General features: G+C 35.2%; 1 protein-coding gene across 1 annotated transcript in view; it reads right to left on the bottom strand.

Annotated features, from left to right (window-relative positions):
* Positions 1-26,371, bottom strand: part of LOC136037102 (endoplasmic reticulum transmembrane helix translocase-like) — a 93,059-nt gene that overhangs the window by 31,182 nt on the left and 35,506 nt on the right. The window contains exons 8-14 of the mRNA XM_065719558.1: positions 24,059-24,196; positions 20,079-20,202; positions 12,480-12,634; positions 8,917-9,092; positions 6,885-7,121; positions 4,917-5,126; positions 4,095-4,284 (exon numbers count right to left, since the gene is read on the bottom strand). Of these exons, the coding sequence (XP_065575630.1) occupies positions 4,095-4,284; positions 4,917-5,126; positions 6,885-7,121; positions 8,917-9,092; positions 12,480-12,634; positions 20,079-20,202; positions 24,059-24,196 (1,230 nt within the window). The remainder of the gene's footprint in view (positions 1-4,094; positions 4,285-4,916; positions 5,127-6,884; positions 7,122-8,916; positions 9,093-12,479; positions 12,635-20,078; positions 20,203-24,058; positions 24,197-26,371) is intronic.

Genomic DNA, 26,371 nt, shown 5'->3' with positions numbered 1-26,371 from the left:
TTACTCAATAGGACGTATGTAAAAATGTCTTCTGTGCAAAATAAAACTAACACCCCTAGAAAATCTTGGATGACAAAAGCACTTCTGAAATATTTGACAAAAATGCCCAGCCTCTATATGGTCGGTGTTCTCAGTGACCGTGAAATACTTCGAAAAATCTATAAAAAGTACACTGTCACAAAAAATAAGTTGCTGCGGAAAAAAAAGAGAGTATTTCAAAGATAAGCTGCAAGAAAATCAAGGAAACTTGGGACACGATAAGGTCAGCTATTGAAGAAGATAAAAGTTGTTCCCCCCACAGGCAATGGAAATCGCGAAGCAACAAATTTAGCAAACGATTTGGCGCAACATTTTTCGGTAGTAGGCGAGAGGTTGAAATCGTCCTTAGGAAATAACCGAGTGATGGAACTTTGAAGCAGCACCTACCCCAGCCAAGTGATAACAGTCTTCACCTTCGGCCGAGTTCTATGCATCAGGTGAATCAAATAGCTACTGACACACGGAATGGAGCAGCGGGATCAGATTTCCCATCATTAAAAGTAACAAGTCCTATATTACCTGTGATTCTTCGAGATTTTGTGTCATTAATAAATGGTTGTCTCAAAGAAGGGGAATTCCCTGATCATCTCAAGAAAGCCAGAGTTGCACTTTTGCATAAAGATCGAAGTGATTTCAACAACTATAGACCGATCTGAGCGGAGAGACTGCAAATTCGAAACCAAGAAAATGACTTGTTATTTTTGCCGACGACACCAACCATTCAGTTATGGTACTTACTGAGAGTCAACTTTTGTCCTTAATGAAGGAAGATACGATCTGCATAGAAAGATGGATGAGACTTAACAAGCTCGAAATTAATTACAACAAGTCTGTCTTTATTGTTTTTGGGAGATCGGTAAACTACCCGTGGCTGAAAGAACTTGATACCGGTGAATCGGTCATATCACGAAGAAACGTTGTGAAATATTTAGGCGCTCTGACTGATGAAACAATACGTTTTTCAGAACACATTCAGTGCATATCCTCGAAGATTGCGAGAAATGTAGGGTTTTTAAGAGAACTGAAATACTAGTTTTCTCAAAAAGTGTTACGGCTGCTTTATGTTTCACTAATCCATCCATATCTATTGTATTGTCGTTCGATATGGTCAAATACCTTTTCGTTCCATCTTAAGTAGTTGCGGTCATTACAAAACCAAGCGATGAGAGCGATACATGCGGTTGAGGGCCGAAATTCAGTAGGATCCATCTATTCTGGTTTCCAAATACAACCGTTCTCTAGATTAAGTAAGTTTTATAGGATTTTGTCTATGTTTGATATTATTAACCACAATGTACCGGCTTGCTTTCGGAATATGTTGTCTGCTGTTACGAATACGTAATTCTTCACAGTTACGGAACTAGACAGGTCAGCCAGTATAGGAGACCACTGAAGCTATCGACAAGGTCGGCATTCTCCAATCACCATGCTTGTCCAGCGATGAGGAATGGGTTGCATTCTTTGCTGAAAAATGAGTTGGATAGGACTGATTTCAGTTACCAGTTGAGACGTCATTGCCGGTATGAGTATGAGTTTTTATTTATTTTTTTTTCTCTCTCGAGCAGGATTATAATATTGTGGTGGTATGTTGATAGATGGAAGGTGTGGTAACCCGATGCATATGTGCAATGTAGAGTATTCTAGGAGTAGCCATACAAGCACAGAGCTTTTTCTATATATATTAGCTATGTAATAAAGATCTCCATTATAAAAAAAGAAGAATACATTTGGTCTTTTTGAACATCAAAGGTCAAACATGCCAACTTTCTGACTAACAAATACTACACGTAAACAATGGCCAAATTACATAACTTAGAGCCCTTTCTGAGGGCTGATGACCCCAAAATCTCTAGCGACATAGTTACTGGACCTTTCAACTATGAAGAACCAGATGGCTACCTTAAAATATTGATTGGATGTGTTTAGATAATTAATGGATTGGGGATGGGGGGGGGGGCTATTTAAGTTTCGTTCACTAAAAGTTTCACGTTAATGTCCTTAGAATCTCAAGGCACAGCAATCATAGTAATAGAATTAGTAGCATACACACAGTACTTTTGTGTTAGTTCAAATTTGCCACAACATGGTTGAAAGTTCCAATTTAATAATACGTAAGCCGTTCCTCAGATATTGCTGCTACACCTTTCTGACAATCTACATGCTCCTAGTTTATTTTGATTTAGTTCAACATCCACATAAACATTCCTTTATTTAAACACTTTTCCAACATTCCCCAAAATGTTTGCCTAAATATCCTAAGCTTTAGTAGCAGTAACAGCAGTAATAGTAGTAGCAATAGCAGCTGTAATAATAGTAGTAGCAGTAGGATGCAAAACCCCCCAAGACAAGCCCTGTAAGTCTCAACTTCACGCACCAAATCCTTCCTAAGATATCGCTGTTATGCCCTTTTGACAACTTGCATGCAGACGATGTTTTGTGATTCAGTTCAACTTCCCTCCTAAGTATTCTCTGAAAATTTTACCTTCATACCATTAGCGATAGTTGTAATATGAGTCACCGTAGTACTAGTTGTAAAACTAGTAGTGACAGTAATAGCACTGGTACTAGTAGCACGGATAGTTTTAACAAATTGCCTTTTGTTCAGTTAAACATCCCCCTCATCAAGCCCTGGAAGTTTCAATCTAATACAATTAGCTGTTGCTATGATGTTGGCCATATGCTCCTTTGATAACCTTTGTGTTCAAAGTGTGTTATAGTTTAGTTCAACTTCCTCCTCAACACTTATTGAAATTTTCATCTTATTAATCTTAGCTTTAGTAATAATTGCAATAGAAGCAGTTTTAGTAGTAAAAGCAGTAGCAGTGGCCATAGTATTAGTAGTATCGTGCACATATTGCCTTTTGGTCAATTTAACTTCCCCTTGAAGCATTCCCTGAAAGTTCCAACTTAATACCTTAATCCATTCCTGAGATAAACCCTTTGAAGGTCTGCACATACACAGGGTGTTCGGTGTAGTTCCAATTTTCCCTCAACATTTTCACCTTTATACCCTTGGCGTTAATAGTACTAGTAACATAGTAGTATTAAGAGGAGTAGTAGCAGCAGTATTAATACCAGTAGTAGTATGCACATGTTGCCTTTTGTTCAGTTGACCATACCCCTCATGATGCCCCGGAAGTTTTATTATTGATACGGTAAGCCGCTCTAAAGATATTGCTGATATACCCTTTTAACAATCTGACAACTTTTTGACACTCTGTTTCAACATCGTATGTTTTAGTTTAGTTCAACTTTCTCCTCAACATTTCCTCAAAATTTCACTTCAATATCCATAGTCTTCATAGTACTCGCTACAGAAGTAGTAGTAGTAGTAGCGTGCAAATACTGCCTTTTTGGTAAATTAATCATCTCCCTCATCGCTTCCAGAAAAATCCAAATTAATACACTTAATCATTCTTGAGTTACACCATTTGAACACTCGTACGCACACAATGTACTTTGAATGACTTCAACACTTCCCTCAACATTCTCTGAAAGGTTCACCTGAATACTCTTCGTCTTTTTGGACACTAAAGGTCAAACATGCCCGCCTCTCCCAATAGCAAACACTATATGTAGACAGTGGGCTAATTACATAACTTAAAGTCCTTGCCCTAAGGGCTATAAGGGAGTTGACATCCCTAGAGTCATAGTTACTGGATTTTTCGACTATGCGGAACAAAATGGCTATCTCAAAATTTTGATTGGATGTGTTTAGAGAATTGATGGCCATGGCAGGGGGCCTGGTTGCCCTCGAATCATTTTTTACTCATATCTTGACACAATTTTATCTCATACATACCAAAATGAAACCATAAAATTCAGCTATACAACGTAATTTTTGCAAATTTCTTTTGATCAAGTCCTTTAAAAATCCCCACAAAATATCCAAATACTCTATTTTCGCTTTAAAATCCGAAACAGTGGACTGAGCAACTTTAAGCCGAACGGAACAAAATACTAACTATTTATTAATCTTGATAATTACACTAATACATTATCTTGAATTAGAAACATGAGCGTTCTAAAATTAGGTTTCGGTTAGAAAATATTACCTGCATGGGCATGTTTCAGAGCACCAACATCATTCGTTCCATCACCACACATAAGGGTAACGTAACCCATTTCTTTGAGCATGAGAATTACTGCTTCTTTCTGTTTCGGCGTTACTCGAGCAAAAATGCCGACGTGAGGAATGATCTTACGTAGAAACTTTGGGTGATTGGTAACCAGATATGAAAAACCCTGAAACAATAAAAGTTATGAAGAATAAAGGCATTTCTATTCTAAGTAAGAAAAAAAAATTATTCGCCAATGGGATCTCCCGATTCACATCCCTTGTTTGATGATTGCCCGGTTGAGATGTATTGGACTTTGAAAAAATTGACTCTTCCTTATTTTTTTTTTAATGTACGTCAAAATTGTGAAAAAAATTCACAAGGAAAAAAAGGTAAAGGAATTCAAATTGTGGGGCTGACCTCAAGCTAAAAATATGGTTTTTGAACAAGATGGACAACTCAATTTCATAAATTTAGTTGAGAAAATAAAAAATACACACCCACAAAAAAGTTCTTCCGAGAAGAAAAAGAAACTTTTCTCTTTATCTACCGTAAACATATAATTATAGTCTAAAGGATTTACACTTGTTAATAAGGTTGAGAAAACAGGCGAACTAGTCCAACTAATCTGTGAGCGGCCATGATCACATCTAGGGTCAGTTTGAATAAACACTATCAATAAAAATCCATCAATAGAATGGATAAAATATCGGGTATCGGTAAAATATCAATGCATAGATTTTTGTCGTCATTTTGTATCTCTTGGGCATTTATTTCCTGTGGGATTAATAATTAGAAATAAATACGACGGGAACATACCTCTCCAGTTAAGCATATATCGTACTTTTCGATGAGGGATTTGCTACTATCTTCTGATAGTTCTTCAATTTGAATGTCCTGGTGAACGCTTTCCCAGTACCAGCTTTGTTTATCTTCGGTCAAAATTAAGGTTGTTTTTTGACGGGTGAATTTTAATTCTCGGGCAACATGACAAGCTGTGAGTGGATTATCACCAGTAATCATGGTAACCTAATACAAAATACAAAGAGTCAAATTCATAAAAAAAAGGAAAAAAACATCCAAAGCACAAAAACCATATCCAAGGAAAAACAAAAATAATTAACTTGAATATTTATATTAAAGATAAATCATGAGTTACATTGTTTGTATGAACTTGAGACAAACATCGTAACAATCTCAACAGACAATACTGGAACAATAATGCAAACAATCAAAGTTTTTAAATTAGTTTTTTCTCTTACTTAAACTGCAAAAATAATTTCAAGCAAATAGCATTCTGCAAATAATATTCAATCGCCTAGAAAAAGATTGTTAGGAACTTGGAGATATGCTGAACAAGGTGAACAAAACTATAATAAATGGCTCTAAGGCACACTCCTCTCCTCAGAATTTTATGAACTTAAATAGAGTCTGGGGATCAGCAAATAAGACATGGGTCTTAACTCTAAACTATGAGCCAGGACAAGTGTTCCTAAGATCTTATCACAACAGCTCACAGGCATGTAAGGTGTGAAAGATTTTACACAAAAAACATTACAAGACTAAAATTAAAGTTGGATTAGAACCCACGAATCCTGGGAGCTACCTTGATAAAGCATACTCTAAGCTAATTTTGAATTTCCTTTCTGAAGTTAAAATAGATGCAGACATACCCTAACGGAATCTTTCAAGCCTTATAAACAGGGAAGAAGAGAAGGTGGTAAATTAAAACACTTTACCATTCCAATGCCTTACCAGGTCATCATTAAAGGTCTGCTTTGATACCTTCCCGTCCTAGCCGTGTCGGTTGGTGCGCTATATTTGGAATCCTTTGTCTGAAAGGACGCGGGTTCGGATCCCAGTGTACCTAATTGTTCAGTTTGGGACGGGGTCAGTGGCGTGACTCTGTAAGCTTAGCCTGAGTCGACCCAGCTCTAAATGGGTACCTGGGGAAATCTGGGGAAGGTAAACAGGAAGGGTGTGCGAAAGCACAGGATGGTTGGCCCCCAACCCCCCATTGCACTTCCTGGCTGGAGGGCCAAGAAACGGAGATCAGCACCGCCGGTAGGGACTGTAAAGTCTAATGCCGTATCCTTTGATACCTTCCCAGGCTGGTCATTTTCATCTATCTGTATACCAAAGATTCTGCATAAATTCCCATGAACCGAATTCAAGGAGGTTTTATATTGTAAAATATAAAATTCAAACGCAAGAATTCAGTTGCAAAAATTTTGAGGGACGATAACAAGAGGAGCAGAAAAGACCTCATGGGCCCAACTTATGGCTGGAGATAAATTGCCGAAAATCGCATTCACATAATTTTCTGAGTTAACTAAAACTAGACCGTCCCCACTATAGCACCAATTTTTAATTTCAACTGACAACAATCTTCAAGAAGAAGCAGAAAATTCCCATCAAGCAATTGCAATAGAGCCTTACTGAAATAGAGCCTTACTAAACTGAAAAAACTTAGTTCTTTTTCAAGTTTTATATTAAATATGACTAGATTTAGAATTATATTATATAATAATATAAAATAGCATAAAGCAAAATTTAGCAAATACAACAGCATAACATTCTATGGAGATGACCATTTTAACAATTCGAACAATGAAATTACCAAAGTTGACTATATACTTTGCCAAAGAGATAGAATTAGTTCGATACTACCCCATGAATCCCCATTTCTATTTTCTACTATGTATCTTCTTTATTGAATCTTGGCTACCACTTAATATTTCGTTTCTTTACATAAATTACTTACGACAACAGGAGAGATTTACTTACACTATGGGAGGATTGTAAAATTTCTGAAATAACTCTCTTAGAATCCTTTTTTAGGGGACAAGAGATTACTACGAAACCAACAAATTCTAATCGACTTTCTAGTTCTTCACGTGATACATCTCGTAAACTTCCTGGGGTTACTGGGCCAATTTCCCTTCTTCCAAGTGCCAAGACACGAGCACCACTTCGAGATAAGTTCAAATAAGTTGAATCATAGTCTTCTGGGAGTTTCGCAAACTGAAAAAAGAGAGATCAGAACAACAACGAATTCTACAAATTCTGGAAACTAGTCTAACAAATTACAGGCTTATATCATTCCTAGATACAGACCCCAAAACTTTACCGCCCCTTGCTCTAATGGAAGAACATATAGCCCAAATTATATACACTCAATAAATTCTCAATAAAGCGACTCTTTCTTTCTTATTGACCTAACAACAAGTAGTAAGCCAGCGGCAGAAAGAAAAGAGTCACGCTATTGAAATCAATTGAGAATATACAATTTAGGCTATATATTTACCCATTAGGGGGAGGAACTGGGGAGTAAAGTTTAATGGTCCACTACAAGGAATGATATAAGCAAGCATTTTAGAATGTTTTAAAGTAGCTTCTAGAATTTTACAGTGTTTCCTTACGAAGAGAGGGAGTACTAAACTGATACCCTATTTTCTAACAAAAAATATATTGGAAAAAAATTGCTGGAATTTGAATATTCTTTCCTTTTGTTTACATGGCATATAGTATAAACTTCTAGGGGCTACTAGGCAAACTTGCCTTCTTCCTTGCAAAAGCATCAGGAAAGCTGTTTGAGATAAGCTCGAGCACACCTGCGTTCGGTCAAGATACAAAAACGCACAGAAAAACAGCCGTACAGAAAATGTATTTCCCAGTAATTATTTTCGCTTTAGACCTTAACTGCCCAGTCTAGCGTCATAAGTCATGTCCCTTTTATGCGGTCTTTATCACCCAATCTCTAAATCCAAAAAAAGCATTCACCACAGCAATACAAAACAGATAAATAAGCTTAATTCAAATTTTTCATTCTTTTCTATTCTTTTTTTTTCATTCTCCGTTGGGCCATTTCGTTGTTTATATTCATACTTCTGTTGTAATCTTTTCTTTTTGTTTAGACGTTCGATTTGGCGTTTTTTTCTAATTCAACAAAGGAAAATTCCCTCTTTTAAGGCCGACTCAACATGACAGTTCACTAATAATCAAATCCAACTAATGCTGCAACTCGGTTATAGTCAACGGTTTTCCAAGAGGTTAGATTTTTCTCGTTATTCATGCAAAGGGAGGTTAAATTTCCTACATAGGGGTTTCGGACAAGGCAGTTCTAACAGTGTACTTCTTGTTTTGATCTGACAATATTTTTAGGAATTATGGGCTATTGTATTTCTTTGTATTGGACACATTTTTTAGTATGAAAAGGTTTTGTCTTTAGTGAATTTCATCATGTATATCTTCGCTTCTGTCCACCTTACAACTGTCTCAAAGAAATTTGAAGTTCCGAGACAAGCCACTCTAAAAAATGTGAACAGAAGAATCAAGCCCAAAAGTGATCTAGCATTCAGTGTAACTCTTCAATACTAAAATGGTATAGTGAAAACTAGGCAGCCGGAATAGCAGAAAATGGTATAAATAAACAAATAAAAAAAAAAAACAGTAAAAAAGGTTGTTTTAATTACCTTTATTTTTCCTTAATCAAAAACAATCATTTTCAGATATTGTAACCCAACTTTGCAATTCTAGCCCAAGTTTGATGTCACTGTTGCAAGATACCAGCCACGATATGGGCATTGAATTTAGCAAACATAAAATTAAAAGATATTTTCGCGTAAATAGATTGACTTTTGCTGTGATTTTTTATTTAACATTTAGACATGGACACCTTCACAATTTATTAGATACAATCTTTAGATACTCTTCATTATCTTAGAATTTTTACATTCCAATAAATTTTTCTTCAACCTGAAGACATTGCGAATATCTGTAGGATAAGTTTACTGAGGTTTCTAAAGATAAAACTTACCATTGGTCTTAAGGTTTCTGGGGCTCCTTTTACTGCAACAAAGCAAACGCTTTCATTGGTTCCTTGTGGTACGTACCCAGCAATCACCGTCATACGTTTCAAAGCGGACTGAAAGTGATATCTGTAATGAATCTTTACACCAGGAACTTTTGCCTTTTTAGACACGACAGAGTCACCTACAAAATAAATTTATAAATTACGTAATGTATACGGGAGTTCATTATTAAAGCAACCCAAAGTCCGATTTTTATTTATTTATTGATCTTTTGCATGATAAGTTAACGCAGTAAAACGTTGGCTACATTCGGCAATATTTGTCGATTAGATCAATGAGCAGTTTAGTTCCTTTTGTTTTTCTATACGGTTCCACATTTTTAAAGCTAAGATCAACTTTTCAATTGAATTGTCACTCCTCTTTCATCACTAGTACTCTTGTTCAAAAGGAAATAGCCATGATCTTCAATAAATCTCCAAATATTCCATCAATTATAACTAAATTATAACTAATTGTAAACAAGTAACTGAAATTGTTAAAGTCGACAACGAAGTTATCGCAACAAGGGAGTATGGTTCATTTATGAGCACTTGGATCAGAGTCTGAAACATAGCTTCTAATTTGGCCAAAAAAAACTAATTGTGTTGCGGAGCAACACTACTGCTTTCGTAGTTTTTTTTTTTTTTTTTTTTTCACCGTGATCAGCGACCTGTAGCTCCGAAGTGGTAAGAGTTAAAAATTTGAGATTTTTCAGAGGGAAGGGAAACGTGAAACAGAGTAAAAAAGTTCCAGAGAAGTTCCTAAAATTTCTAACAGTTTTCCATAAAAAAAAATAAAACGGTTTTTTTCTTAGAAACTGTGCGTTCGATGTTTGGCGTCAAGTTAAGACGACCCTAGCTTCGGAAATGAACTTGTTAGAAATACAGTTATGCTGAACTCATGTAGAACTTTCATTTGTCTCTTCGAGAACCGGAGCACAAAATTCCGTAGCTCTTACAGATTTCCCGGAAATAATTTCGGAAAAGTCCATCTCGTTCCGATTTTTTTTGGAATTTTCTCAAATTTTCGATTTTGACGTTTCTTATATTTTTATCGAGTAGTGCTATGAAAAGTATGCAAGAAGAAGTGAAGTGTTCTATATACCAAGTTGCTTCGTTCTCTAAGAAATAATTTCCGAAGTTTCGACGTTCTAGAGGTAGCTTCTGTTCTGGACCAGCTAGAATTTTTTTTCCAACGCGGTTCGACAGGTCTCGATCTCCTAACAACTGGAGCTTACAATAGTTTCTCCGAAATAAAATTCCTTCTTTGGGTTTTTCTATTTGGAAGTTTTGTCATGCCCTCGGGGCAATTTAAATTTTTTGGTGAATTTGGTTTGTTTTATATTTTCCTAGTTTAGACCATCAAAAGTTAAGCAGAAAACTGTAAGACGTTATTTCCGTATCTCTTTCAGATTTCCCGGAAATAGCAACTGTGTCCCGTAGGGCACAGTTGCACGTGTTGCTCCGCAACTGTGCCCTAAGGAACAGGGCACAGTTGCTGCAACACTTCCCGTTGCACAGGCAACGGAGGTCTAGTTTTTTTTTGTTTTTAAAAAAATTAATAGTATTTAATTAATATCTAAATTAACAGAATTTTGTTTTAAAAAATTAGTTTAAAAAAAAAACCAATTTGGCCAAAATATCACAGTGATTAATGAAATATTCTAAAAATTCTGACTTCGTTTCGTAACAATTGTAAACTAGATGGACTTGGTTTTGCTATGTTTTTTGTTGCCAGCTTGAATTTACGATTCTTTCCACAGCAAATCGGTCCTACAATTATTTAACACTCCCCCAAAAACTATAATATATATATATATATATATATATATATATATATATATATATATATATATATATATATATATATATATATATATATATATATATATATATATATATATATATAAAATAAATGAAAGTAGGAGATTAATTTTTAGTCACTGAGCACTGAAATCCTTCATTGAGAAATAAGCGATTACCCCGTTGGGAGATGGTTTCAGACCCGACTCTCAAGGTAATCTTGATATTATTCTGCTTTCCCATTATTACATTTTATTAAAAAAAATACTTTAAGTTTTTTTTAATATACCCACAACCCGAAATACATTCTTAAGTGTACCTAAGTCGGGTGTCTTTTCCGGGTTTGATCCAGTTTAATACCAAATATACACTTGCTACTGACTATTTATTTACTCTTCTGTTGGTTATAATTATCTGTACTCATTATTTTGGCATAAAATAGACACGGTTATCATTCATTTGATATTCCGTTAATTCCATTTTGTCTTATATCTCTATTGATTTAAAGACGAAAAGCATGACATACCAAATCACTTTGAAGTCATTACAAAATCATTTGGACCAAGGGCTTCAAATGTTAGCTAGCATCTGATATTAGAAAAAAAAAATTAGAGATTGAAAAATTTTCTCAAGGACAGAACTATCTCCAATAGCCTCTTAAGGACGGTTAAAATCCATTATCCATCCCTCCCCCTGGTTGTGGAATTGTTCATGATTTTCAAACTCAGATTTTTATTTTTACCAACCACAAATAAATAAATAAACAACAACACTTTCACGCTGGAGAAAAAAAAAATATGTGTATAGGATACACCACGTAAGCTATATACTTAACTATTTGGAACTGCTCCTTTGATCCGGGTGCAGAATAAGGGGCGTGAAATTTCAAATCTGATCTTATCATCATTTTCTAGTTTATGCTACTTTTAAAACACAGGACACACAAACGTGTTTCACCAGAAAACATCAAAGATTGATTTTAATTAGAGTTTGTCTTTGATCTACACCATAATGTTCTCATAGTTTACAATTTTTTAGAACATTCCATCCAATGGAAAACCACTGATTATATATCATTGTGTTCAATTAGGCGCAAAAAGGGCTGTTAGTTAGCTTTTTATCTTGTCTCCATACAAACAACATCCATTTTTCTTCTCCCAAAAAGTAATATTCAGAGCTTTAGTGCTTAGTTAATAAGCTGACAAAGGAATTTTGAAGTTCTTCAAGCAGGGTATCTAGACAGGAAGAATGGTAAGTGCTGGTAGCGTATCCTGAAAGGGTAAGCAAGCAATCTTCAAAATTTTTCGTTCGTTTATTCTAAGCAGAACCTGGTCATTATTGATCTTATTGGGAAAAACAAAAGCGAAAGACAAATTAGGATTTAGTTTATTACTTAGAATTATTCAGAAATTTCCATAATCCTTATCAGTTCACTGTCTAGTCAAGTTTCGTACAAGAACAGTGCTGCCTTAGCGTAATTTTCCTCTTTTTATATCATAGCCAGAAATTTAATGATTAACTAAGGCGACGATGTAAAATGCCAAGCCTCCTCTCAGGAAAGTCAAATGAGTTCAGGATTCAATATCATGTGAAGGATGCAAAAATTGAAAGGAGAACTTTGAAGAGTTCTACTTCGTTGTGGTATACACAAACGAATCGGATGTCTAAATAAAGTTTTGGTAAATGGCTAAAGGGTGGTGGGTCCCCTATACGAAGAAAAAAAATACCTCTGGATAGGTGCCAGTCAATCGCCAGCAATGCTGCCTTTTCAAGAGGGTCTCCAATGATAGAACCGTCCTCTAGTAGAGCTAATGCATGACATGATGCAAGTACTTGCTGCGTAGTATAAGGCGCATCAATTACGTCAGTCACTTCTCCGTTCCTATTGAAGAGAATCAAACTGATAGAGCACACTAAATACGGTGAAAAAATAAAAAGAAAAAAAGGACAATATCCAGGATTACCTAGGGAAATCATAAAGCTAAGTGTTTAAACCCAAATAAAACTATTAGTGCTGTCTATATTATTAAATCCTTTTCTACTTTTGCTTTGGTCAGGGCCGCATATAGCTGTTCCAGTTTAACGGGATATGAGCCCCCTTACCCTGAGGCATGTATATAGCCCCCGGCTACTAGGCTATATACAAATGTTCACTGACTTTCACTGACTTTTTCCAATGCCTGTCGCTGGGAAATACGTCCGATAATAATACAAACCAACAAAATTAGCGAATCCTTTTGTATAAATCCTGGGGCCATGCCCAGGGACTAAAGGGTTGAGATGCAGTTAAACTTGGAGCAACTCTTCAAATTCAAAAAATAGATATTTTCTTAATGTAGTAAAGTAAGATTTTTTTTTATTACAGTGTGTAGCGTTCATAAGAGGGCACAAAAATAAGAGGGCATACCGAATTCAATGGCCTCTTCTAGCTGATTTTGTCAAATATCTAGCATTTCTGTGCCAATTGTTCTAATCATATGCACTTTTCTTAGAGCAAAACTAAGATTAGAATTTTTAAATTTTTCGACTAAACGAAGCATATTTCCAATTTCGATTTGGGTACAGTTTTCACTAATATATCATGCAAAAAAAAAGTTCATAAAACTTTCCATCTGAAAAAGACAAGCTTAATAGGTCTCAGCCACAGCACCCATCAAACCCCAGCTGCTTATCATCTCCCCCCTCTTGGCAGTCCTATTTATGCTATAGCCGTCAGAGACGTAATGGAATATGACGTTATCGCCGTCGGTTAGAGGACTTATCTCCTTGCCCACGATTAATCTTGGAGGAAGAGCATTGAGGATTTGGGTTTGAGCCATGATTATTTATCTAGTTCTTATAAAAAACTACCTGCAGACAGCAAACAACTGGTGATCTTTAATTATTCTTTAAATCGAATGCTGTGTTACGACATCCCCTATCAGCCCTTGACTGCTAACATAGTATGGCTGCTTTTCTCTCAAACCTTCTCCACTATCTTTTATTCACTCAACTTTCGGAGTGCTCCCTTTTTATTCTCGTTTCTATTATTTTTGCATTATATATTCTCTTTCTTTTCTGATAAAGGTAAGCATTCCTGATTGGGTCGTGCATTGAAAATACAGTTTCGAATTCAAAAGCTCCTTAAAGCATAAAGGTGTTAATGATATTTTGTTAACTAACTTTTTAGTGAAATAAGCATTTATCAATGTATTGTCCTGATATGATATGTTGTCACATGATATATTAATGATAAATTAAAATTTAATGACAATCTTAAAATACTGTTTAATTTTAATACTAAATCCAATTTGAATTATTTTCGCGTACATATTTCTTTTTTAATTTCTTTAAGTTCGTTCCTTTTTTGGGAAAAATTCAAAATCCTAGACTAATAAAAAAGTCATAACCGTATACAAAATGTTTCTCGCACAGCTTTGCACGTCATTTTTAAAATGTAGTCAAATTTATTTCTAGAAGCCAAAATAAGGCCTATTATTATTAAAAGAGCGTTATTTCAATTCTTTCTTTACTTTCTATGTTTATTACCGAACAATTTTAACTTTAGTTAACTACAGTGGAACAGGCACTTTTCTTGTTTTATTAAGGAATGACAAGGAATGAGTCCTTCCCTGTCAAACCAAGTTAGGGAATGATAAGAACTTGCAATAGCAGAAAGTTTTTATCAATCCTTAAGTTGGTTAGACAGGGAAGAAATCATTTCGTAGTCAAATAAGAAAAACTTGCCAATTCATTTTTCATTGATTAAAGTTACCATCAGTCCTTAAGGGGGTGATTAAGTGAACTGATGGAACTCGAAAATCCCATGTTAAATTGAAAATTTATATTTAAAAAGTACTCAAGTATTCATTGGCGGAAGATGCCGCTTTTAATATCAGGCCATAGCTTCTTGAAGATGCTACAAAATGTTTGAAAGGATTTTGTTCTATTTCCTCTAATTGCTTAGAAATCTTAGAAAATGTCTAGGGATTTTTCACAAGTGCACTCTATGAAGGATATTGCTTTTGGAACAAAATTGGTACTATCATGTGCAGAAGACAATAACCTATAAGATGATTGGAACCATTTTTTGATGTATTTTCCTGTTTTCTAACAGTCCCCTAGAATATTTTCAGCTACCTGAAATTTTTACAAGTCGGTTGCCATAAAGAATCGTTTCAGATCGCCGATAATAACCCCTAGAGACGAAAATGACAAGCTGGAATAATCAGCTGCTTGTTAATAGTGTGAAATTTTCATAAATTATTTCAATGCAATGAAGAAACATAGAAATGAGAAATAGTCAGGAGCCTTCAGGAAAGTTATGCACACAAAGCCGAAATCATGGGGAAAATTAAATCAAAGCGAGGTATGGAACTGCGAAACTGCGAGAAATTTGGGGATAGGCTAGTGGATAAAGAACCGAAAAGAGTCTAAAGCGGACTATTGCATGGAAGTTGGAAAGAATGGACTGGTCAACCCCAAACGAGGCCACGACTACTTTTACCAAGTACAATCAGTCAGCTTGAATGTGCTCAGCTATATACTTGCTTTTTCATGATTTTTACCCAGAAAGACTTCTACATTGAAAAGATAGACCGCAATCCAGGCTTTTGGACCGAAAAGATTTTTCCCAAGCTGAAAGGATTCTTCATTGATGCATTGATCCCAAAGTTCCACAGGGGGTTCCAATACAAGAGCCGTACTTATAAGATTAATCGTCTAGTACCGGTAACAGGAAAATTCATTTTCCTTACATTCTATCCTTCTTTGTAGTTACATACTTAATTGTATTGTCATTTGAAATAAAATACCTTTGTTTATATTGCTTGTCCTCCAACTTTATCAAACAGTTCGTAGTAACGAACTGTAGTAAAGAGCGACCCGGCTCAATAGTAACCGAAACTCTAAAAAATGGAATTTTGGTACCAATAGCTACATCAAAAGAATCGCATTTTAATGCTGATTTTAAATATATTAAATAAAAAAACAAGTTTTTTCAACTGAAAGTAAGGAGCGACATTAAAACTTAAAACGAACAGAAATTACTTCGTATATAAAAGGAGCTGCTTCTTCATCAACGCCCCGCTCTTTACGCTAAAGTTTGACTCTTTCTCCCAACTCTTCTTTTTAAAACAGTAAAAAACTTTAGCGTAAAGAGCGGGGCGTTGATGAGGAAGCAGCCCCTTTTATATACGAAGTAATTTGTGTCCGTTTTAAGTTTTAATGTCGCTCCTTACTTTCAGTTGAAAAAACTTGTTTTTTTATTTAATTTCTGAATGTTTTTGAATAAATGCATGTTTTGATTTTGGCTCTCCGCAGAGTAATAATTGAAACAAAATTTGAATTTTTTTTTTTTTTTTTTTTGCTGAATGGCTTACTCATAATTTTGATCGAAAGATTTTGGGAAAAAAGAGCGGGGGAGGAAGCCTAGTTGCCCTCCAATTTTTTGGTTAATAAAAAAAGGCAACTAGAAATTTAATTTATTACGAATGGTTTTATAAGTAAAAGATATACGTAACTTATAAACTAGCTTACGTGAAGAATTTTTTATTCTCATATTTTTATTACACATATGAGAGGGTTCACCCCGTCGTCAGTACCTCTCTCTTTACACTAAATCTTAAATTTTGGCCCAATTAATTAAGAATGACCCCTGAATCACAAAAGCCGTAGAATAAATAGTTGACATTACTAAAAATACTTTAGCGTAAAGAGCGAGGTATTAGGAGGAGGTGAGCCCCTCATATGGGTAATAATTTCTGTTCGTTTTAAGTTTTGATGCTGCTCCTTACTTCCAGCTGAAAAAAAACTTTTTCATATATATTTTTTCATTTTTTTTTTTAATAATGTTAGTAAATCCTGCGCTCCCTTCATGGAAATTTTCTTCCCCCATGACCAAGTCCTCGATGGAAAGTTCCCCCAGTATATCCCCCTCTTTTCGACCCCTCTCCCCGACCAAAAAATTCTCCTGAAAACACCTGTACACTTCCCAATAACCATTACTATATGTAAGAACTGGTCAAAGTTTTTAACTTGTAACCCCTCCCACGGAGACTATGGAGGAGTAAGTCGTCTCCAAAGACATAGTTATAAGGTTTTTCAACTACGTTGAATAAAATGGCTATCTCAGAATTTTGATCCGTTGACTTTGGGAAAATAATTAGCGTGGGAGGGGGCCTAGGTGCCCTCCAATTTTTTTCGTCGCTTAAAAGGGCACTAGAACTTTTTATTTCCGTTTGAATGAGCCCTCTCGCAACATTCTAGGACAATTTGGTGGATACGATCACCCCTGGAAAAAAAAACAAAACAAAAAAAACAAATAAACACGCATCCGTGATCTGCCTAAAAGTCATAGAACACTACTGTAGAAATTTCAAGCTCCTATCTGCAAAATGTGGAATTTTGTATTTTTTGTCAGAAGGCAGATCACAGATGCGTGTTTATTTGTTTTTTTTTTTCAGGGGTGATCGTATCAACCCAGTGGCCCTAGAATGCTGCAAAAGGGCTCATTCTAACGGAAATGAAAAGTTCTAGTGCCTTTTTTAAGTGACCAAAATCTCGGAGGGCACCTAGGCCCCCGTCCCACGCTAATTATTTTTCCAAAGTAACCGGATCAAAATTCTGAGATAGCCATTTTATTCAGCGTAGTCGGAAATCCTTATAACTAAATCCTTATCAGTGTACAGACGTCTTCAGGGGCGTTTTCATTTGGTCTGGGGCAGGGTTGAGAAGAGAGGGATATGCTGGGGAAACTTTTCATGGAGGAAGAAAATTTCCATGAAGGGAGCGCAGGATTTCCTACTATTATTAAAAAAAAACAATGAAAAAATAAATATGACAAAGTTTTTTCAACTGAAAGTGAGGAGCAGCATTAAAACTTAAAACGAACAGAAATTATTACGCATATGAGGGGCTCACCTCCTCCTAATACCTCGCTCTCTACGCAAAAGTATTTTTAGAATTTCAACTATTTATTCTACGGCTTTTGTAATTCAGGGGTCATTCTTAAGAAATCGGGACAAAATTTAAGCTCTAGTGTGAAGAGGGAGGTACTGTTGAGGGGGTGAGCCCCCCTCATATATGTAATAAAAATGTGAGAATACAGAAGTTCCTTACGTAAGCTAATTTGTAAGTTACGTATGTCTTTAACTAGTAAAATTTATTTTTACTAATAATTTTACTAATAAAAAAATTCGTAAGAAATTAAAAGTTCTAGTTGCCTTTTCAGGTAACCAAATAATCGAAGAGCAACTATACCTCCTTCCTCGCTCCTATTTTTTTCTCAAAATCGTTTGGTCAAAACTATGAGAAACCCATTTAGCCAAAAAAATATATACCCAAATTTCGTTTTAATTATTCATCTGTGGAGAGCATAAATCAAAACATGCATTGATTAAAAAACGTTAAGAAATTAAATTAAATAAAAACAAGTGTTTTGAACTGAAAGTAAGGAGTGACATTAAAACATAAAACGAACAGAAATTACTTCATATATGAAAGCGGCTGTCTCCTCATCAATGCCCCGGTCTTCACGCTAAAGTCTGACTCTTCCTCTTAACTCTATTTTTTAAAACAGTAAAAAACTTCAGCGTAAAGAGCGGGGCGTTCATGAGGAAGCAGTCCCTTTCATATACGAAGTAATTTCTGTTCGTCTTAAGTTTTAATGTCACTCCTTACTTTCAGTTTTTTTTTTTTTTTTATTTAATTTGTAAGAAAACTTTGGTTTTCTAAGAATCCTCGAAGAAAGCTTTCAACTAAGTTCGCTGTTTAGTTTCGAATTAATGAAATGAGGTATTTTAAATAGCCTATCCCTAGGAAATAAAGTGGAAAAAACAATAAATTTTAAAATGCATTCTATGCATGCCGTCACAGTTGCATATACATGGGCATTTTGTACTTGAGAATGATAGTGCTCTTTTGCTCATTTTCTAATCTCCCTTGGTCGGTAACCAAGCTTTGCAAGACACTGTCAAATATATTATTATTTCTCGGCTGAAGCATCTCACCAAAGGAAGCTGTCAATCAAAACCTTTGACAAGACTTGATAATTGGTGCTATTTGAAGTTTTGACAATCGACGATCTCTAGAGAATTAAAAGACAGAAGGGTAACCTTACTTCAATTCTGAAGCTCGATGTTTTCAAGTTCACTTAATCACGGCCTTAATAAAACGTATTTAGTGAGGAATGAACTGGAATAAGGCTTTCTTAACAAAACAGACCTTTAGTTAAAGAGCCTGGTTTCGAGTAACACACAGCACATAAATTGCTCAAATATTAACAAAATAGGGCATTAATTAAATTCAAACTTCTCTATCACATGAAATAGCTTTTCAAATTCTTCATCTTTATTCTAAAGCAAAATAACAAAGAAAGCGATAGCAAAAAATGAATATAAAACTAGCTACATGACTCATTTGCCCCGTTAATTTTTCGCTAGAAATTAGTTTCCAACGTCAAATAAGTTAGTGCCATTAAACAAGCTAGCAACGGAAGTTACAGCTATAAGTAAAACAACGTTCCGAACATAGGATGTTTGCGCTTAAAACTTGTCTTTGGTCCTTTACACTAGCATTTTTAAACTGTTTTGTTTTTTAAGCAGTCTAAAATCCACCCCCCCTCCAATAAAAAAAGAAACAGCAACAAATTTGTTGAGTAAAACCGTAGGTGATGAAAAACTTTGGTCATTACTGAATACAGCTTAACCCTTTTACTGCTCCGTACATATATATATTTGCTAAAACAATTGATGTCCCCCACACTCCGAACGAGTATTTTCGCGGCTTGTTTTTATATAGTTTACTGTTTAATACGACTATTTTCGCCTTGTATTATTTACATTTAAATATCTGTGAACGTGTTCCAGACTGTAAAGTCAACACTGTGTAATAGATTCAGTACTTATATATTTCTACCGTTTACTACTCTATATGATTAATTTCGCCTGGTAGTATTTACGTCTGCAGAGTTAAAACTGCACATGCAACAAATTGAAATGAATTTTCTTTGCATTTGAGGAATATATTCTTCATTTCACTCCCTTAGCAGATATTCTTATCTAAAAATTAAAAATATGATTGCTAACTGCTAAACACGAACAAACTCGCCTCATCTAAATTCGTCAAACTGCTCTACATGTATAAATACACAAGACTGAAATTATTGAGCAAAGAAGGCACGAAATCTGAAAAAACGTGGCGCACTCAAAGGGTTGAAAGGGTTAGTAAAGTCAAAAAGCCATCTTAAATAAGCAAAGAATGGCTGCTAAGGTTTTCAATTTCGGTCAATTAGAATCATTCAATAGATACATATAAAATACATAGGCCGAAATAGAAAATAGACTTACGGTACCAAACCAGCAATCCCTTGAACTACCAAAGCATCCGTGGTCAGTGTTCCAGTTTTATCGAAAGCACATATATCAATTTTACCCGCAAAAGGAATCCTGAATGGCTCTGTGCACCACACCACTAAAACCAAAAGAAATCATTAAGAATGCTAATAAAGCAAAATAGACATGCAGGATTTTACCTCTGTTTGATTATAAATATTGAAGAGCTGAGCTTTAAAGTGATCCAAATAACTTTGCATTACAAGTCTTGTGACACATAGTATGAAACTTTAAGAATTTTCCAAATAGACTCATGACTTTTTATAAACTTGTTTATAGGCTTGTATAATCCTTTGATTCAGAATGAAGGGAATGAATTAGTTTTGCCACGAGACTCTCGAGTCCATAAATAAAGAATATACTTATAAGATGAATGAGTCCATACTTTTGAATGAGTCCATTCAGGACTCAGGTTATTAAGAAAGATGGGTTCTATTATTGGGTTGGGCCCCGACAAAGGTTGACGATCTTGCGCGTAGAGCTTAAGCCTGGTAAGTGTTGTAAGGCACCCACTCCAGATTCTTTCGAGAGATACCACCACCTTAGACGATATCGTTAGCTGTTCTGCATGTTTTCAATCAATGCTATTTTGGAGCCAACGAGGATTACTGTAAATAAAGGAAGGTCTCAGAAATTATGAAAAACAATAATAGTTATAACTAGAATTGGAACTTGTTGCCAACAATATAGCGGAAACAAAATTTTTGTGCTGCGACTAGGGCTGGATACCCATACAGCTCAGATGTCAATTCAATTTGAACTAAGTTTTAACGTCACTCTTTACTTTTATTTCAAGATAAGAAAATGCTGCCTATACAAAACCACAGTATGAAGGATTTCAATTGGAGGGCATCTACATCAGCATTAATAATAATAATAATAAACTATCATAGAATGCTGGTATAGCAAAACTGATAGACATATAGAATTTTCCATCCTAAAGCTCTAAAGTCCTATTTATTCGAAGTATATGCCGATACAGAAAGGTAGGGACTTTCCTCGGAAGTCCCTTTTACTCATCAATCTGTATCCACACAGAAAGACATCCACACAGAAAGACATCCACACAGTTTGTTACCGTATGTTATTGAACTACTCATTAGTTGATCATGCCCTTTTTTCCTGGTTAAGCTGCCTTTTAAAACAATGAAATCTTTTTCGTTTTAAGTTATGTTTCACTTCTTACCCTTTTTATTCGCACAATTTAAATTAAAAAAAACTTCCTTTAAACTTGTATTTTGTTTTTTCTCTCACCTTTCTTCTTTCCCATACTTAGTTATTGGTTTTGACCAGTTATTTATTGTATCAATTTGACTGCTTTTCAATATTTTCGGATAATTTTTTGCTATGAATGCCTACTTTTTAGCCTAGATATTAATATTTTCCCCCTTCGTCTCTTATCACTTTTTTTTCAGTTTCAGTATTATAACTTACTATTTTATTTCTGATGTAAAATGTAAGCCCATAAATATTATCTCCTATCTTATTCTATGGGCTTAGTATTGAGGCGAACCAAGTCATCCTTTTGTCACTAGACTCTGTAAGTCCAAATAAAAAAGATGCTTATATAGCTAGCCATTTTAGGATCAAAACTGATTAAAAAACTGGGAAGCGGTATTAGGATTGGCCCTGGTCAACTGTCTAGGGTTAATGAATTTACGTGCAGAGCTTGAGCATGGTAAGTAACGCATGGTATCAGCTAATGTACGCAAACAGGACCGCGGAGGGTGGAGAGGAATGTCCCCTAGGAGAGGGTAAGGGGAGAAGGAGGACAATGAAAAATATCACTTTAAGCTTCGGTGACTGTATAATAGTTCTCCTTTATCCTCGAGTTTTTTTTTTTTTTTAGGGATTGAACTCACAAAGAGCATTCCACTTTCTAGTCTAAAACTATTCACTACAATCACAACTATTCTTTATCATTCGACATAAGACTAAATCTTTTTTATTTTAATGTATACCACGTTTAAAGTGCTTTAATTTGTTACCATTACACCTATTCATTGTAAAACTAATTAAATTAATGGCAGCCATAATTCATCGTTTCTTATTAACATCCATTCCTTCTTATTGTCGTGTTGACTGCCTATCAAAATAAAGCAAGATTTGAAAATTCTTGAATGAAAATTATTTAATGAAGGTACTCTAGATGGGAGTGTCCTTTTAAGCTACTAAAGAACACTACTTCAGTGAAAACGAAGTTAATGGTAAATGAATGATTTATTTTCGAAGGGTTTAATTACGAAAAAGTTACACAAAATACAAGCTGAGGAGTTTCTTTTTATTGTTTAATTTCAATTACTTTAACTATTAGAAACTTTTCGATTGTTGGATACATTAGAGAAAGAAAAACCCGTCCCACCCACCAAAAATAAGTAGAAAACTACCAAAATATAATTCTATTTAGGCCTCTGCTTATCGTAATACGGCGTTGACTGCCTTCATTTTGTTTTTTGGCAGTTGTTTTGTGAAATAAAAAATCCTTTGATTGGTAGGTGGAGGGAATTCTGATAAATATTGGACGGTAATGTCTTTAGTTGTATTTTTCTTAGTCTTTCGCTACCCCACTCTCTTGCCATTACTCTTATTAGTTGTAGCGAAACCCATTTTATGCAGTAAATAATGGACACAACAAAAAACGAGAACAAAAATGAAAAAGAGAGAAAAAAAAAGAAAAAGAGAGAAAAGAGAAAACCAAAATCTTCCGCAAAAATTGTTCAACTATTATAGTAAACGATAAAGCTGTTCACTTCGTTTAATGAGATTTAATTCAGTTTTTTTTTCGTAGAAATGTTTGTGAAAAAATATTGCAGTTGATTCAGATAATTGCTAATTAAATGACGGCTAATTAATTACGTATTTAGTTCTGTCGTTTTCAAAGCATACCCTAAAAACAGAAAACTGTACATCTAGTATATTAATCGGTGACATTATTAAACTTTGGTCGTCTCCAGTCTGTCTCATTGAAGCAACAGCCTTGTATTTACAGTTAATACTTACCAAGAATATGTTTCAGTGTCAGTATTTGTAGGATTAACGCATTAGTTGTATGCTTACCGTACTATTTCTGGTGCATAACCACATAAAACACCAACACGAACCAGGGCAAATCAGGGCACTCTCCCTCTTTGAAAAACTTCCTGGCAGTGTCTATGAGCTGGCTCCATATTTTTCGGTGAATTAAAACCCCTTTAAAAGAGGGCTATATGCCGCTTTCAACTGTTTCGTATTTTGTCAAGCACGGTTATTTCTGAAGGCAAATGGTTCAACGAATCCTCGTATGAAAGATCAATACAATATTTCAGCTGCTACTACCAATAATAACGGTTATAATTGGAGGTTTTCAATTAGACGCAGATAAAACTTTAGTGCTATGACAAGGATTGTCATAGCACTATGACACCCTTCTACTGTGACATAGCACTATGACATCATAACACTATGACATCATAGCACTATGACACCCTTCTATTGTATCGACCCTTCTAGTAATTCTAATTCGTCTATTGTCTTATCATCGCTCTTTACTTTTGTAGAAACTAGTTGTGTATGTACTATTATATCTTATAAAGCAATATTTCCTCTATTAAGTTCACATAATAAGCGTTTTGATTGGAGGGTTTTAACTCTTCAAGATTAAAATTGAGAGCTCAAGCTTGGCTAGTTGTATAGTTCTTAATACGGATTTGATATTTAAGTTTAAAGCTTTTAATTCTTGTTCTGTTGCATCAAACCCATTTCCTCAAATTGCCAAATTGAACTTTTTTTTCCTTATTCCAAATTCGCTTATCTGTGCTAAGGGGATGGCCTCTAAATCTTAATTTGACTGAGAAGGTCAACAACAACTTTTGAATTACCTAATAACATTATGCTCCTCCTTTACCTTAGCCTTTCAAACAGGATCAATTATGAATGGAGGGTGTAATTCAACTTACTTAATTTCGCCAGTGCAGCAAGAGACGAGTTCACAGCTAAAGATAGTTCAATCGGTAGCTCAGGAGGCACAACTGAAGTAAGGATAAGAGTGCATTCTAAAAATAATTTGTATCTATTTCGCTCTGGATTTCTTGATCCTAAAAAAAGAAAAACGATCATTTGTAATTTATAATAAGTTTAATTGATGACATCGCTTATTTGATAAAGTTTCTAAAAGCCAAACGAGCCTTGTCAATAAAAAAATAACAATGCAAAGCAACAAACGCAACTCCAATAGCACTACATTGAATTAAAAATAAGACAGATTGTAAAATGTATTCACTTGTGAGTATGACGAAGGAAATAATGCACTAAAGAACTAAGAAATGGTCTAACGGTAGTAGAATTTCGTTTTGGCTGCCGAACTTCGCGTCGACTTACGGAAATTGTCTTTATTTTGATAGTGAATCTAATTGCTTCTGTTTTGAACCCGAGCTGACAAAATTGCTTTTACAACCAGTAAGATTGTGTTCAAATCATTTTAAGATTAGCCACCTATAATTTTAAAGTACCAAAGACATCAAAAACAAAGATATTTTTCGCCTGGACCAATATAAAGTTTATTCAAATCTTGAAACCACAGTTTTCTAAAATTTCTCTCGCGGTTTTTTCGAAATCATGAAGTTATTAGGCCAGTATCACGTTTTGTCAGTATTGTAGGTTGAACCGGAAAAACAAATGAGCAAAATTAATTAGCTAAATTTGAAAACATTTTTGTCTGTAAAAATTATAACATTAAAATCTGCTGATTCCAAAGGCAACTATGCCTTCAAAGGAAAGCTACGTAATCTTAAAGTGTTTGCTGCTATAAATTTCAAGTTTTTTTTTTAACTGATATTTAACCCACGTTTCTTTTGTTTCAAGTAACCAAACTACATAATTGCACATGGAGATCTTTGTCTAGAAATTGAACTTTTTTTTATTAATTCAGTACTTTAGCGTAAATTTCCACTTAATCTATCCCAACCATTAGATTTCATTTTCACTGCCCTTGGCTCTTGAAAGGAAACTGGGAACCATATTCGTTCAGCTATTTTTCATCATCATTTTCTTCTTGACCCTGCAGCACGACCAAGCGTTTTCGGCCGCACATGACATCAGGAACTTAGACGTTACGTCGAATTATTGTTCACATTGGTTCACTTTCTTTGATAGTAAATCAAAGAAAACATGGGCTTATTCTTGGTTATCAACAAGAATGGTCGCATCAATGTCTATCAAGCTCGTCTCGTATCATAGGCAGCGCAATAGCGCTGCCTAACTAAAGAGCAAAGTGGGTACAATGTATTACTTATCCTTTTTTTCTGACCAAGGCATCCCGCATAGAAGGAGTTGTCGTAGAAAATTCGAATGAGCTCATTCGGTCAGAAATAGAAAGCTCTAGTGCTCTTGTTAAGAGTCAAAAGTGATCGGAGGGTAACAAGACCCCCCCCACTCATCATTTCCCCAATCATAACCAATCAAAATTTTGAGATAGCTCTTTTGTTCAACATAGTTGATAGGTCCAGTAACTATGTCTTTGGTGATGTCAACCCCACCCCCCACAGCCTTCTAGGCAAGGCCTATAAGTACTGCTAGTTGCCTATTATTACCATGTAAGGTTTTTATGGAAGGGATGGTAGTCTAAACTTTGGAGGGAGCTCACTCGATTAAAAATCGGAACTCCCAGTTCCCTTTTTAAGGGTCAAAAGTTGCGACAGTCATTTTTTTATAAATAGTCCGAAGGTCATATCAAAAGACCTCCGGGATTGTCACAACCCATAAGAGCCTGGAGGCAAAGATTGTTAGCTACACCCAGGGGCATTTAATGTTTTTATGACATGGTTGGTCGTACAAACTTCAGAGAGGGCTCAAGTTCTAGTGCCTTTTTTAAGAGTCAAAAGTGACCAGAGGGCAACTAGCCCCCCCCCATGCCCTCTTTGCCTCAGATGCATCCGATAAAATTTTTGAGATAACCATTTTGTTTATGATAGTACAAAGGTCAAATAACTATGCCTCCTGGATTGACAAAACACCACAGCCCCCAGGGAAAGGGCTGTAAGTTATGCAAGTTGCGCACTGTTAAAATATAAGTTCTTTATGGAACAGGTGGTCGTATAATCTTTGGAAGAGGCTCATTCGATTTCAAATCGAAAGTTCTAGCTCCTTTTTTAAGAGTCAAAGTGATCGAAGGGCAAACACCCCCGTTCTTTTCCCTCAAATGCTTTCGGTCAAAATTTTGAGAGAGCCATTTCGTTCAAAATAGTCTAAAGATCAAATGACAATGATTCCGA

This window comes from Artemia franciscana, chromosome 16, assembly GCF_032884065.1.
Source record: "Artemia franciscana chromosome 16, ASM3288406v1, whole genome shotgun sequence".
Lineage (NCBI taxonomy): Eukaryota > Metazoa > Arthropoda > Branchiopoda > Anostraca > Artemiidae > Artemia > Artemia franciscana.
This window is presented reverse-complemented; position numbering and strand designations above follow the sequence as displayed.